Source organism: Nematostella vectensis, chromosome 14, assembly GCF_932526225.1.
Source record: "Nematostella vectensis chromosome 14, jaNemVect1.1, whole genome shotgun sequence".
Classification (NCBI taxonomy): domain Eukaryota; kingdom Metazoa; phylum Cnidaria; class Anthozoa; order Actiniaria; family Edwardsiidae; genus Nematostella; species Nematostella vectensis.
Window position 1 is genome coordinate 3,914,834 of NC_064047.1, and position 15,302 is coordinate 3,930,135.

Consider the following 15,302-nt stretch of genomic DNA (forward strand, 5'->3'; position numbering starts at 1 on the left):
AGACGAAGAGCCAAGTGGATGAGCTTCTTAACTAGCAGCTTATGCAGACTCGTACCCAGTCATAAAAATGGGGATCGCATGGGATTGTGTACAAGTCTGGATCGGCCCGCAAAAGATTGTGGGCACCTGGCTTTTTTTTCTTTTGAGGGACTGGGTACGAGTCTGAGCGATGCGTCGGTTCTTGTTTTGGCCCCTTTCCCGTAATTCGAATAAGATGCCACTCGGAATGGTAACAGGTATTCTATATCGAAACACTACCGAACACCTACTCGTAGGCAACCGTCCCCCGTTGTTCTCTTTTACGCCTCTTTATACGTTTTTTAAACCTTAGCTGATCGAGTAAAAAAATGGGAACCTGAGAGGAAGAAGGCAAAAGGGGAGGGAGATAATTCATGAAACAAAGCAACAGTTTTGTCTATATTTTAATAATAAAACTATCTGTACAGTGGATACTATACCCAATATCAAATGTCACAACATCTAAATACATAAATCTGTCACGATAACTGGCATGAAGATAGCTTGAGGATAAGAGCTGCAACAAAACTGTTTTTCAAGAGCGAAACGCCTACTTTTTATATGCCTTTCAAAAATTGAAAATAAATGCGAACAATCGACTTGGATTGTCATTTGCATTTGGAAAGCTCAAGACAAGAGCGGGGTAACACTAAGGAAAGACAGACATATACCTATTTCAATAAACGTTGAGCCCTCGAAGTGTAAAATCTTGCATCATAGTGCCAGAGGCGTAGCCAGGGGGGTGGCCCAGGGGGCCTGGGCCCCTCCTTTTAACAGCCAAAAATACAGTAAATGTATGAAACATTATCTAAAATACAGAAAAAACTGCTTTGAAAGGGCCTGTTGGGCCCCCTCCTGTCAAAAATCCTGGCTACGCCGCTGAGTGCTACGAACCCAAAGAACCCATGCTTTGGACATTGATTGACCACGCTTTGCTAAAACACATGAATCTCTCTCTAGTCCGCGTGGCAAGCTTTTGTGTAGGGTTTCAGTAGCACTAGAGAGTGAAAAGCGGCCATACTCTTCGCCTGTCTCTATTTCCGCTGATGACTCAAACAAACTCTTGCGACGCAGGCTAGTGGTAATACTTTTTTTTTTATAAATTACAATCCTTCCGAGGTGGTTTTGAATCATGGTACTTAGCCTAAGTTCAAACGTCGTATTATCCATAAGCCGTATTTAATGCAAATGCATGTAAATGAAGATGAAACAATCGACTCGATTCATTTGCATGCATTTGCATCGAATACGGCTCATGGATAATACGACGTTTAAACTTAGGCCAAGAACCATGATTTTACAACGGTCACTTGGTTTAGCACTATTTGAGATAGGTGTGTAATCGCTCATGTGAATGGAAACCTAAAATCATCGCAGCTATAATGAGGATAAAGGCCAATATTTAACTCTAATTTCCCTTTTTAACCAATACTCTTTGGAATCTAAACGAAGCATTCGAAATGAGACGTGTCCAATTAACGGTGTTTAAAGCCAAACACAACGTTTCCTCCTTGTTCCCGCACTAGCAGGGGCCCTTTGCTGAGCTGACACCAGGGAGAGGCCGCAGCTAGCAGGCTACTTGCTCCCCCCATACATTCAGGTCTGTAGCTAGGTAAAACAGTGTACACAAAACTTATCAAGTCCAAGTCTTTCGATATACCAGTATGTTGTGTTCGGGTGCTCAAAGGAGAGCGTAGTTATGTTCCAACAAGTCATTTTTAACTTCACAAAACTGCAAAGTGCCCAGAAGTCGCTTTTATCTACACAACAACTTCAAAGAGCCCAGAAGTCATTTCAAACTACACAACAACTACAAAGAGCAAATAAGTCATTTTTAACTACACAACAACTGCAAAGGGCCAAGAAGTTGTCCATTTCCAATATTTTCCCCTGCGTATGACATTTTAGGGATAGCCTTCCTCGTGTGTATCTTTGCTCTGGAGCGAATCCAAGAGCGGGTTCCAGGTTTCTTGCATCGACCTATCTTATCAGATCTGCTGTCAAGTCACCGTGCTGAAAACCATAGAGGAGGCCCGTATTCTTGGTACACCAAGTCACCTTAAACTTTTAGGAGTAACCTTCTAGATAAAATATTGTTCAATATACCTTGTCCTTCTACATGGAACAGACCATAACAACAAGCCATAACTCTCCAGATTATAATAAAGCCTGGACTTGTTAGCGGGCTTGTTGGAATCACTGTGTATAACACCACTTAAAACATGGTCACTTGGTAAGCAGTCCTCAGCAGTTGTACTCCAGAATACGATCATAGAATGTCGCATATCCCAGACTTTTTCTCCTTTTTGGCGGCCGCCTTCTTATCGCCCTCAGCAACAGTAGTGTCCTCCTTTTTATTCGCGTCAATGTTGTCGCCATCTTTATTTTCTTCTTCTTCGTCCTCCTCCTCCTCGTCTTCGTCTTCTTTTCCGCTTTTCTGTTGACAAACATTCCACACAAGTCAATGCACATTCTGAGACCACTGAAAAGCTCACATATAGATGCTACAGACTTTTCCCTGTATGTCTAGAATTCAATTCCAGTCAATTCTGGCACTACTAAAAAAATGTCTTGAGTTACTATTCTCATAAAATCTATTCAATTGACCAAATTCTTAGAAAAAGTCCAGTTTCGAATGGGCCATTTTTTAGAATGTGACGCGCGAAAGCAGGGCATTATAAGGTCTGGAGTTTCTTTATAGCTGTATTTCCAATATGTTCAATATATTTTTTTTACCAAACTATCGTATTTGAATCCCTAAGCCAGGATTTACCTTCAAGTTTTCCGAAAAGGCTAAAAAATACTTGCAAGATGACTGCAAACAAACAAACCTGTCAAAGCCTTGCGTGTATGCTCGAATTACACAGGGCCCCCGTAACGGTCGTGTTTACCTTTTTCTTTTCTTTCGGCTTGTCTTTCTTGTCCGTTTTTCCTTTCTTAGTTTTCTCGTTATCCTCCTCTGCCTCCTCGTCTTCGTCATCCTTTTTGCTTTTGCCTTTCTTTTTATTATCTTGCCCCTTTTTCCCTACAGAAAATAAAATATGAAATCGTTACGGCATCAAAGTAACAAATATCTTGATTCCTGAGCCAGCTGGTAAGCATGGCTTGTCAGTAACTGAGAGGCGTTCGAGGTACAGGGTTCCTATATGGGAAAAAGAACAACAACCTCGTTACTAATATAAGTACTTCAACCTACACCAACGCATCCTCGGGGACCCAGGGCGTCGCGGAGATCGGGCACACAGGGAGCGCGGCGCGAGAAAGAAACAGGCTTGACGTTTTTGAATAGTCATATACACATCCTCCATTGGTCAGAGGTTCTAGGAATACTTCTAACATTCTCCGAAAGGGCTTTCATTAGAATTTAGAATGCTGATTATACATAAGCCGCAAAAAAAAAAAAAAAAAAAAAAAAAAAAACTGGCTTAAGCAAAGTACCTTTTCCGGACGCTTTCTTGGAATCGTCTTCTTCGTCATCTTCTTCTTCGTCTCTCTCCTCTTCTTCGTCGTCATTTTTCTTGTTTTCTTTCCCTTTCTTTTCCTTTCCTTTCCTTTGTTTCTTTGCCTTTCCTTTTTCACTTTCGCTTGAATCTTTTTTTCCTTTCTTCTTTCCAGACGAATCTTCGTCCTCTTCTTCTTCATCCTCCTCCTCCTCCTCCTCCTCTTTTTTCTTTTTCTTACCTTCAAGAACAACGTTATATAATCGATCAACCCTGCGCTACAGCACAAGCAGGCGCTGGAGCTCCCACGCTACAAATTTGTAGGTAAAAAAGAGGTCTATTTGATATCATTTCTATTATAATATAATATTTTTCAGTTTATGTATTTTGTTATCACACCTTTCTTATCCTCTTTTTCCGCGGTCACTTGGCGGCTGGATGGCTTATTGCTCTCGTCTTCTTCGCTCTCCTCCTCATCATCATCATCATCTTCCTCGTCATCTTTATCAACTTTGGGAACTTTGTTTTCAGTTTCACTTGTCTTTGCAATTTTGGCAGATGCACTTGGCTTAGCCCCCTCTTCCTCATCCTCCTCACTTTCTTCTTCGCTTTCCTCTTCTTCTGATTCTTCCTCTGAGAGACAAAGGGAATCGTTACTCTTCTAGAGGTAAACACACCTTTGTTATCATTTTCAACCATTATTGAAACTATGATAAAAAATTTCAAAATAACCACCTAAAGAAATCTTACGTTTTATTTATCAAATTCAATCGAAATTATCGAGACAGTTTTCTGAAATCAGCCAATGGAAATGGATACTGTCTAGTTACTGGGGCTCCACTGTATTTCATCGAAAATCGCACTCATTTCTACTAATAAGATCTAGTAACATGAAAGTAAATGGAATATTTTGTACAAATTCATTAGATGATCTCAAAACATTTTCGTGTTTTCGTATTACCACAGACATAGTTCTATCAAATAAAAGGTTAGTGACGGTCTAGTCCCCGATGATCTTTTCTGACTTCCTGTGGTATTTCGGAATTTTGAAGGTACATTTGAGGTCACTCGAAGCCGCTCTCTCCAGCCCCTCGAGCCTCTGCTTACCACAGGAATCCCGAACAGATAGTCAGGGACTATTGTAGACTTGGTTTGAGTTAGTTATTTGGTGGGTACGCCTTAATCACCTTCTTTTTTGGGTACTTGTTTCACCTCTGTCGCTTTTGCTTTTAGTGCATCTTTGTTAACTTTTTCTGTTTCTTCCTCCTCCTCAGACTCCTCCTCAGACTCTTCTTCGGACTCTTCTTCCTCTTTCTCAGGCTTCTTTGTCCTTGGGAGTGGCTTGGGTAGGCCGCGGGGGAGTGGGCGGGGTGAGGCCGTGGGAGTCGATTCTGAAGTCTTTGAAGAGGTCTCCTTTATCAAGGGCTATTAGGTGTAAAATAAAGCAAACAAGCGTCACATCAAAGACGATATTTTTTACTTCAAAGAAATACACATTATACGGTAGCAAACGATTTTGGTAATAGTAAATTAAAAGCCAAAATCCTCATTGTGCAACCTATCTCCTAAATCCTTGTCTTGTTTTAGGAATAGTGCATACTAGTCAATCAAACAAAACAATTAAAACCGCCTTCAAAGTTTGATTGGCTACCCGCTATTTCCGAGACAAGGACCCGCAACAACGATTTTGGGTGCAAAGTTAATAGAGGTTTTGGTATATAATTATTACATGACATTTACATATTCCCTCTAATTTTTGCATCAAAACCAAGACGAAGGCTAGTCAACAGTGCGGAACATTACCATTTTTGGTTATATTTGATAAACAATCTGATTAACCAATCAGAGATGAGTATTACTATGCCCAGTCTCACGCGGACACGCCTCAACTCAGAGTGGGAAAACAAAATGGCGGTTCCGTTGAATCGGGAAAATCATGTTGAACGCCGCTTTTTAACTCTTTGCTAGCAGTGATTTCTTCTTATCTGTTTAAGCAGGGATTTCACCGACTCAGTGCGTCATATATACCCTATTTGTGTTGTTTCTCATCGGCAACAGACCTCATTTGCAGGGTTATTTTTACGACTTCACCGAATCGTACTGTAATGAACGCGGAAGGGTAAGCCACTGCTAGCAGGCTATAACATTGATCACCAATTATCTAGTTGTACGTTTCATCAAGTCATACAAATGCACAAAATTTCCCTGGATTTATCTTGCTTTCGCACTCGGAATGAAGACACTCCAAGAAAAAATTTAGCTGGGATATTGAAACTAAAATGAATCTTATACAGAATGGCAGCGAGTCTCATTAAAAAAAAATGAAGCTAAATCGTATACAGATTGGCCGCGAGTCACTGTTTATTGTATGCAATTTAAAGACACTACATGAAAGTACTGTTTAAATGTTTATATTTGATCCTGGAATAAATAGATTTGCTATGATCAGTAAATCTCAGGGATGGCAGTCATTATTCATTGCTGCATTACTTTGCTATTACTCGTTGTAAAAAAAAGTCCTTACCACAAATGCTCACATTATGGCTTTTTTTATAAATGGATTCTAGAGGGGGCACTTGTTTGAGGGGCTATGTAATGTGCTTATTCAATGAGGGGTGTATGTATACCTCAGTGTCAGAACCATCCCCAAAGGACTTCATTGTATCCAGCTCTGTTTTCATCATGATTCATTTTATTAAAAAAAAGGAAGTTTTGTGACACAAATCGTGCTTAATACACAGGTTCTAACACCAAGTTAGAGCCATTGAGGGTGTATTTCATTGTGTGTGCAGACAAATGGAAAAAGGCATAAAGTGTAAACTAGGGTGAGGAAAAGGCATGGTAAGGGCAAAGGGGTGGTGACAAAGGGTATGTCTAATTGGGGGTGCTGACACAGGTTGTGAAGATGAAGTAAACTTGTACCATGTTTGATTACTAGGCTTGGAGATGATAGGAGAATGGGAGTATAGTCATACCCTGGGTACCAGAGGCTCCAAGCTTCACTAGAGCAGATATCATATGGAAAATATCTATTCATATCTGGTGATACTTCAGGCTTATTTTTTTCTCGCCAGTTTCTATTATATGCGCAAAGAGTCTTTTTTTTTATAAAAAGGGAATTAAATTAATTTGATTTGATAGGCAAGCCTGAGTGTTGAAGCTCCCCTTTAAAACTATAGTGATATTAAGAATTTATATGTTTGGGGTATATAGGTTTGAGTAATTGTTTGGGAGGTAAGTTTCTATACTTGGTATATTTTATGTATAGAACTCAGGTTTGGGTAATTTTTTTTTTTGGGGGGGGGGCTAATTTGACAAAAAGTCCTTATCGCAAATGCTTATTTTAGCATATTATGCCCTTCTTTTTACCCCTCTTGTACCAGGTTTGATTACTAGGCCTTGAAGATTCTAGGAGTATGATTGTGCAGTCATAGATATCATACTGTATGGAAAATAAATATTTATATTTGGTGATACTTCAGGAGCATTTTTTATCTCAGTGCCTATTGCACAGAGTTTGTTTGTTGTCTTTTTTATAAAAATGGAATAAAATTGATTTTATTTAATAAGCAAATCTGAGAGTTGAAGCTCCCTTATAGCAAGATTTTGTATGCTTGGGCTATAGAATTTAGGTTTGGTTATTTATTTGGGAGGTAAGTTTCTATGCTTGGTATATTTTATGTATAGAACTCAGGTTTGGGTATTTTTTTTTGGGGGGGGGGGGCTAATTTGACAAAAAGTTCTTATCGCAAATGCTTATTTTAGCACATTATGCCCTTCTTTTTACCCCTCTTGTACCAGGTTTGATTACTAGGCCTTGGAGATTCTAGGAGTATGATTGTGCAGTCATAGATATCATACTGTATGGAAAACAAATATTTATATTTGGTGATACTTCAGGAGCATTTTTTTATCTCAGTGCCTATTGCACAGAGTTTGTTTGTTGTCTTTTTTATGAAAATGGAATAAAATTGATTTTATTTAATAAGCAAATCTGAGAGTTGAAGCTCCCTTATAGCAAGATTTTGTATGCTTGGGCTATAGAATTTAGGTTTGGTTATTTATTTGGGAGGTAAGTTTCTATGCTTGGTATATTTTATGTATAGAACTCAGGTTTGGGTATTTTTTTTTTTGGGGGGGCTAATTTGACAAAAAGTTCTTATCGCAAATGCTTATTTTAGCACATTATGCCCTTCTTTTTACCCCTCTTGTACCAGGTTTGATTACTAGGCCTTGGAGATTCTAGGAGTATGATTGTGCAGTCATAGATATCATACTGTATGGAAAATAAATATTTATATTTGGTGATACTTCAGGAGCATTTTTTTATCTCAGTGCCTATTGCACAGAGTTTGTTTGTTATCTTTTTTATGAAAATGGAATAAAATTGATTTTATTTAATAAGCAAATCTGAGAGTTGAAGCTCCCTTATAGCAAGATTTTGTATGCTTGGGCTATAGAATTTAGGTTTGGTTATTTATTTGGGAGGTAAGTTTCTATGCTTGGTATATTTTATGTATAGAACTCAGGTTTGGGTATTTTTGAGGATGAGTAGGGGGGGCTAATTCATCAAAAAGTTCTTATCAGTTCTTATCTTATGCCCCTCTAGCATTAGATTTTAGGGGGGGCACTGGTTTGAGTGGCTATGTAATGCGCTTACTCAATGAGGGCTATTTTATGGTGTGTGCAGACAAATAGGAAAAGGCATAGAGTGTAAAATTAAAGGTTGAGAAATGCATGGTAAGGGGAGTGAGGTTGTGATGACTGAGGGCATGTCACATGTGGTGTGCTCACACAAGGTGCGAAGACAAGGAAGTAAAATTCAACCGGGTTTTATGACTAGGGCCTTGGAGGTGAGGAGGATAGAGGTTTTTTTTTATAAAAGGGAATAAAAATAAATTAAATTTGATAAGCAAATTTTCCTTCTAAAACTTTTTTACGGGACTGGCAAGTTTCAAGCTTTTGTATGTTTTACGAATAGAACTCAGATTTGGGTTACTTTTTTGGGGGGAAGGGGGGGGGGCTATCTATTCTTGGTGGAGTTTTGGGTATAGAGTTCAGATGCAGGTATATTCTTAGGGGTGGCGCGGTTCCGTTCTTTTGGGGGCATAAAATGTTCGTATCTGTCGAAACCAACAGTCATGTTTACAGCTAGAGTGCCCCCCCCCCCTATGTTGTTGTGGTGGTCGCAGGGCAAGACATTTAGCTAAAGAATGATAAGAAGCGAACCCCCGAGAGACAAGGGTAGGGTAAAATGCTTTTCGGCTAAATGTTGACACAAATTTTCATACCTATTCTTCGGCGATTTTTCCCTGTTGTATAGACGTTGGGCCTTGACTCGCACTTTCGTCCTCACAATTCAACCTCCGCTCTTCTCAACTTTCACCATACCCTGTGGGCACTCGTTTCGGCTTGTGGTGAAAATTGTTTTAGTATGCCATGATCCTCATTTATCCTAGTTTAGTCCTGTCAAGGTCCTAAGCCGTAGAATTTGGTCCATCACACTCATATTTCTCTTTTTCTAAACGTAAACATTACGAAGAGAGTTCGATTTTACGGCAGTCTCCAATAAAAGCGCTCAATTTGAAAAGGTTTCCCAAACGATATTTTACTTTCGAGCACAAGAACTCATCAATCAAATATCAAACTTGGTATAGAGCAGGATATTTTGCTGTTTTGGTCGATTTTTGCGATGCGACGTCTCGCTAACAAAACAAATTCAAGTTTCAAACTCCGCGCGGCCATTTTGAATATTTGCATAATAAGTAGGTAAATCGATATAACCAAAAATGGTAATGTTCCGCACTGGTCAAACCCACCTCTTCGATTTTCTTTGCTGTTGTTTTGTTTTTAATGTTATTATCTTCATCAACTTGTTCTGTGGAGAAAAACGAGAAACAACTTTAGATTTCACATAATAGGCGAATTGCACTAAGAGATCACGTTCATCTTTTGAACCAACTCCAACTCACGCCAACATAACCACAGAAATGGCTGCGCGTTCATACTGGAGAGCAACATAACAAATAAAACGTCCTAAAAAAGAAAGCCCTTTCTGAGATATTTGTCTGATTAATAAGCACTTAATATTTTTTGGTAGTTGTTTTGTCAGCAAAATCTGGAGCGATACGATTTCTCAGTGCAATTTCCTGCACCATAATAAATCATGCCATTAATAAATAATTACCATCATCTGGTGGATGTATCTTGGGTAATCTTGACATGTCCAGAGGGTTTAGGGCAGCTTTGAGCGGTTTCTTCTCCCCTGTGCTTATCTTATTTAAGGCAGGTAATGTGCGCCCGCCTAACCCGCTTAACGGGGGGAGTGAGGATCTATTGATGGGTGGCAAAGAGCTGCCTAAACTATTACCAATACTCTATGAAGAAAAAAAGTCAGTAGTTGGTAAGAGGTATGTTCTAATTCTTTCTCTGTCATATCACCTTCTAATGTAAAGTATCAGAAAACTTATATGGTACCATATTGACTGATGGAAGGACAGCAACAATACAGCCGAATCGAAGTCAGTTCTGTGTTCAACAAAACCATAGCCTCTCCCGTTGGGAAATGTCATCTAAAGTCGGTCAATCAAACCCCTTTTAATAGTCAATTTCCTTGGTGTTTGCAACAAAATGTTTTTTAATGAAAAATTATCTATTAAACATGACCATTCCCCAACGAGTAGAAACTTTTGAATTCTAGGCAGTTGCAAAAACTACTAATTTTGCTGTAAAACCGATTTTTTTATATAAATATTTAAACTTACATCTAGATTTCTCTGGCGTCTTTTGTCCCGGGCTGATCCCCACGTTGCACTCATATCCGATGGTCCATCAACAACATCCAAGAGGGTTCCCTTATTTGATGATATTGACGATGACAAAACATCTTTCTCCGCCTCCTCCTCGCTATCTGTCATACAAACGCCCTCATCCTTGCGCTCTGCTGCCACCAACATATGACACCCTCCGCAAGTCACCATCTTTACAGTAAAGTTATTAAATCGTTTGACTTTCTCCGGCTTAAAGGTGTTAGAAAAACACTCATCGCCAAGTCCAAGTTTGCCATGCCGGCCATCTCCAAACGTGTATAAATTTCCATGCTTAGTTATTACTGCTGTGAAGGACTCCCCACAGCTAACAGTCCTGGCTTTGACTTTCTCAAATAATGGTATCCTCTCAGGGAACTCTGTCTCCATCATAGAGGATCCCAAGCCTAGCTGTCCCTGGTTGCCTTGACCAAAGGTATAAACAGATCCATTTTCAGTCACTACAGCAGTGAATTCAGCCCCGCAGGCTGCAACTACGACTTGGTCCTCTATGCTTTTAATTTTCTGTAGCTGTGAGGTGTTGTCTAATTGTTCATGGTCAAGGCCTAGTTTGCCTCCCTCCTTCTCTCCGCACATATATAGGGAGCCATCCTCTATGAAAGCAATAAATCTCACCTCAGAATGGAAGAAATAAAGAGGTAAAGTGCAACAAGCACTTCCTTGGCAACTTTGGTAGTTTAAGAAACTATGTAGCCAACTAGAATGTGAGAAACTTGTAAACATAGACTTGTATTCACTGTTTTAAGTAGTAACCACAGCCTCCACCCAAGGCTTTACCTGGGACCAAAGCCCATGGTAATAACCACATAAGAACCTTGCCAATAACCACATAAGAACCTTGCCAATAACCACATAAGAACCTTGCCAATAACCACATAAGAACCTTGCCAATAACCACATAAGAACCTTGCCAATAACCACATAAGAACCTTGCCAATAACCACATAAGAACCTTGCCAATAACCACATAGGACCCTTGCCAATGACCACATAAGAACCTTGCCAATAACCACATAGGACCCTTGCCAATGACCACATAAGAACCTTGCCAATAACCACATAAGAACCTTGCCAATAACCACATAAGAACCTTGCCAATGACCACATAAGAACCTTGCCAATGACCACATAAGAACCTTGCCAATGACCACATAAGAACCTTGCCAATGACCACATAAGAACCTTGCCAATAACCACATAAGAACCTTGCCAATAACCACATAGGACCCTTGCCAATGACCACATAAGAACCTTGCCAATACCCACATAAGAACCTTGCCAATAACCACATAAGAACCTTGCCAATGACCACATAAGAACCTTGCCAATGACCACATAAGAACCTTGCCAATGACCACATAAGAACCTTGCCAATGACCACATAAGAACCTTGCCAATAACCACATAGGACCCTTGCCAATGACCACATAAGAACCTTGCCAATAACCACATAAGAACCTTGCCAATAACCACATAAGAACCTTGCCAATAACCACATAAGACCCTTGCCAATGACCACATAAGAACCTTGCAAATAACCACATAAGAACCTTGCCAATAACCACATAAGTACCTTGCCAATAACCACATAAGAACCTTGCCAATGACCTCATAAGAACCTTGCCAATGACCACATAAGAACCTTGCCAATAACCACATAAGAACCTTGCCAATGACCACATAAGAACCTTGCCAATAACCACATACGAACCTTGCCAATAAAATGAATGGAATGATAGGCATTTCTTTGTTTTCTCTGATACCAAACTGTTCCCCACCTTCCTCTCACAGGCTTCGTGACTACACGTCAAGCCTGCATGTAAGCATGGGTAAAAACCAGTGAAGTACCTAGCTGCATATATTAGCCACCGCATTTAAGCTAGGTTATGTGGTGGCTAATAAACACAGCTAGGCACTTTGGTGGATTTATCCATGATTACATGCGGGCTATTCACAAGGTCAGTTGACGACAACATTTTGTCAATCGACTGTATTCCATTCCCCTCATGGGTCTTACCTGTGACTACGGCCATATGATAGTACCCACATGACACCGTGCGCACCTTGCCGTGAAGGTGAAGCCTGGTGGGTATCTCTGTGTCTTCTCCAAGGCCATTCTGACCCTCACCACAGGACCCCCATGTGTACAATTCCCCATTCTCTGTGGAATACAATAAACTTGTTTAAAAAATTGACATTTTGTTCTTTCTGAAAGAGATAATTTTTAAAAAGCCCCTATGAATAAGAGTTATTCTGACCTGACTACATTCTTTTTTCTGGTTTACAGGTTATACTGTAATATCAGTAGGAATGAGTTTGTGATTCTCATGGGTTTGTTATCAATGCCTGTACTATAACTTGCAATGTGCTTAAAGATGAGACTGGGTTATAATGAAAGTTAACTGGATCCCAAAAGTCTCTATGTCCAAGTCAAGCTTTCTGAACTAACGCTTAAATCACTATTCAACCATGCAAGGTCCTAAATAATCTCTACTGTGTAGTAATTAAGAGCACTCTAAGGGTTTTCTATTATCAAGCACTCCATGGTACCTGTAATAGCTGCAGAGAAGTCCGAGCCACAAGCTAAGTGCTTGTACTTCTGTACATCAAGACCTTCTATAATCTTAGGTACATGGGAATCCTGCGTGAAAAGAGATAATAATAGGGAAATGAATCAACACTGGTTTTAGAGCTTTTGTGATACCGAAATGCAGAAAATAGTGTAGTTTTCCTGTAGTTTAAAAAAATTTAAAATAAATAAAAGTCTGTAATAGTTTTTCTTTCTTACACTGTATGTCCGGGTACACTACTGAACTTCTGTTTGAGATAGAAATTGCTTATCATTTGAGATGGTTTTACATGGAGGTTAATTTTACCTCAGCATCCCCATGTCCGAGCTGCCCATCTCCACCACACCCAAAGCTATAAAGATGACCAGATTCTAGGGAGAACAACAATCAGGCTTTATTGCATGGAATCAACCAAAAAAATGCAAATTTATATACATTTTATGGGGATATTCAAAGAAAAAAGAAAATGTTTAAATAAATTACTCCAAGTGATTGATGCATTGCTATGGTGATGCCTATCGGCATATATGCTTCCCTGATAATACTTGTACTGTACATATCATATAGATTTGAAGAATTTGATAATAATTTGAATGACAGTCATTTAAGTGAGCGACAGTCACAAACAATAGTGGATCCAGGTGGTACATGGTGCACCCCTAACCCCTGGAAAGAAATTTTCCTTAGAAGTTATGTTTTATATATGTTCTTCCCTCTCCCATCAAATCCTCTTGCACCCCTCCCCTCCCTCCCTCCTTTGAGAAATCCTGGATCCACCCCTCTTTATACTTACCAGTTGCTGCAATGGTATGATTTCTGCCGCATGCTACCATATAAACCTTTTCAGGCTTTAGCTCTATGAAAATGATATTTAAATTCTTAGTAGGGTCAAGTACAAGATTTCACCTACAGGGCAAGACTACTGTATTTGTGTGTTGAATATGCACTTGGTAAGATCACATGACCTTTGACACAGGAATGACTGCATCCATCACGCCACAGATTAATAAAAAAATCTTCAAACTAAAAAAACCCTTTCTGAATTAAAACTTTCTGGTTTTATTCTAAGCACTAAACAACTGCTGTTATGTTGCTGCTAGAAGCCTAGCATGTGCTAGTTTGCCACCCAGAGAGTCAAGTGATCTCTTAGTGCAAGTCCCCTTTCTACAATAAAATGTTGCAGCCTTTAATAGTGAAATATCGATAAGATATTTCCATAAAAGATATCAAGTTACAAGACACAGGTGAAAATCAAAACTCTAGAAAATATATAATTAACAAACGAGTTACAGTGAAAAAATACCTGGTTAAAAACAGAGAGTAATTGAATTAATACCAACACAAAAAATTTTGATGCCATGCATCATCGAATCCTTTATTGTGTAGTTATTTATCTATCATACGAGGCAATCCTATCCCAATAAACAATAACATAATAAAAAGAAATTTAGCTATAATGAATCCTTTAACACTCAATATAGACAGGATTGAATTATTCATTACTCTAATTATGCAGCAAATTGCCAAGCCACAAATACAGACTTCTATAAAATATACATGCAAAGAGGAACAAAAGTTTTCCATCTTTAAATAAAAAAAAAATCAATTTCATACTAATCCCAAAGTCCTGAGAAGGTTTGATGGTTTATTTAATCGTTTGATTTGGTTTCTTGGTATTTCCATTATCTCGAGTTTGGTCTTTGAAACATGGTTGACAGTAACCAGGCAACTAGGCAATTACTTAATATACGCTACGAGACGGAAGTTTTAAAACTTATCTTACTTTTAACTACGCTGGGTTTTGTATAAGATTTCGTATTTCCATGACCAAGTTGTCCCCAGTCGTTGCATCCAAAGGTATATAATTTACCATTTGCTGTAAAAAGACAAGACAAGTTATTCTACTATTGGCGTTTCTCGGGTAAAAACACAAACTGTCGTCTTTGTTGAGAGTAAAAGAGATTGCGAACCTGTCTAAAATAATACTGAACATCTAGAATAGCAGTTCAAGCCCAAAGTGTGTCTTTACCTGTAACTACAGCTGAATGTTCATCTCCACAGGATAAATTAACCACAGCATCGTCTCGAATCCAGAATTTGTTTGCCAAGTTATCAGCAAAACGAGTTTTTCCAAAAGTGAAAACAGCACCCGATTCTACAAAATTAGCAACGAAAACAAACAAAATTAGATCGCCATACAAAACAAGTATAATCCTATTTTTGTCCTCTCTTAGCTAGAAGGATGCCTTGTCAGTGTTTATTAGGTATTATCGTTATTTTCGGCAGATAAACATACCGGGTACATCTTCATCGTCCGACGCCATTTTGGCTTGGCGTTATTTTTTTATACCTTTTGGTGAGAAACCGCTGGGATTTGGAGAATCCAGCAGACTGTGGTCTCTCATCCCGTAACACAGGAGACCCCTCTTATCATGCTAGCAAAAATA

General features: G+C 39.1%; 1 protein-coding gene across 1 annotated transcript; it reads right to left on the reverse strand.

The window, feature by feature from the left end:
• Positions 1 to 404: 404 nt before the first annotated feature.
• Positions 405 to 15,210, reverse strand: LOC5516656 (X-linked retinitis pigmentosa GTPase regulator). Its single transcript, XM_001636717.3, has 15 exons — positions 15,152 to 15,210; positions 14,885 to 15,010; positions 14,639 to 14,731; positions 13,649 to 13,711; positions 13,162 to 13,226; positions 12,836 to 12,926; positions 12,303 to 12,446; positions 10,223 to 10,878; positions 9,646 to 9,835; positions 9,278 to 9,336; positions 4,646 to 4,883; positions 3,858 to 4,091; positions 3,457 to 3,699; positions 2,910 to 3,043; positions 405 to 2,455 (listed from the first exon to the last, which is right to left on the reverse strand). Exons 1-15 carry the CDS (start codon positions 15,177 to 15,179, stop codon positions 2,288 to 2,290), a joined length of 2,532 nt encoding a protein of 843 aa, XP_001636767.3. The 5' UTR covers positions 15,180 to 15,210; the 3' UTR covers positions 405 to 2,287.
• Between the last annotated feature and the right edge of the window lie 92 nt (positions 15,211 to 15,302).

What these genes read in the sequence shown, in the direction of transcription:
- LOC5516656 (XM_001636717.3), bottom strand. Translation starts at nt 15,179, where the DNA reads ATGGCGTCGGACGATGAAGATGTACCCG. An exon ending in TCATATGGCCGTAGTCACAG is followed by an intron (nt 10,879 to 12,302) that starts GTAAGACCCATG and finishes TTGCTTTCATAG; the next exon opens with AGGATGGCTCCCTATATATG. An exon ending in ACAAGTACCCAAAAAAGAAG is followed by an intron (nt 4,092 to 4,645) that starts GTGATTAAGGCG and finishes TTTGTCTCTCAG; the next exon opens with AGGAAGAATCAGAAGAAGAG.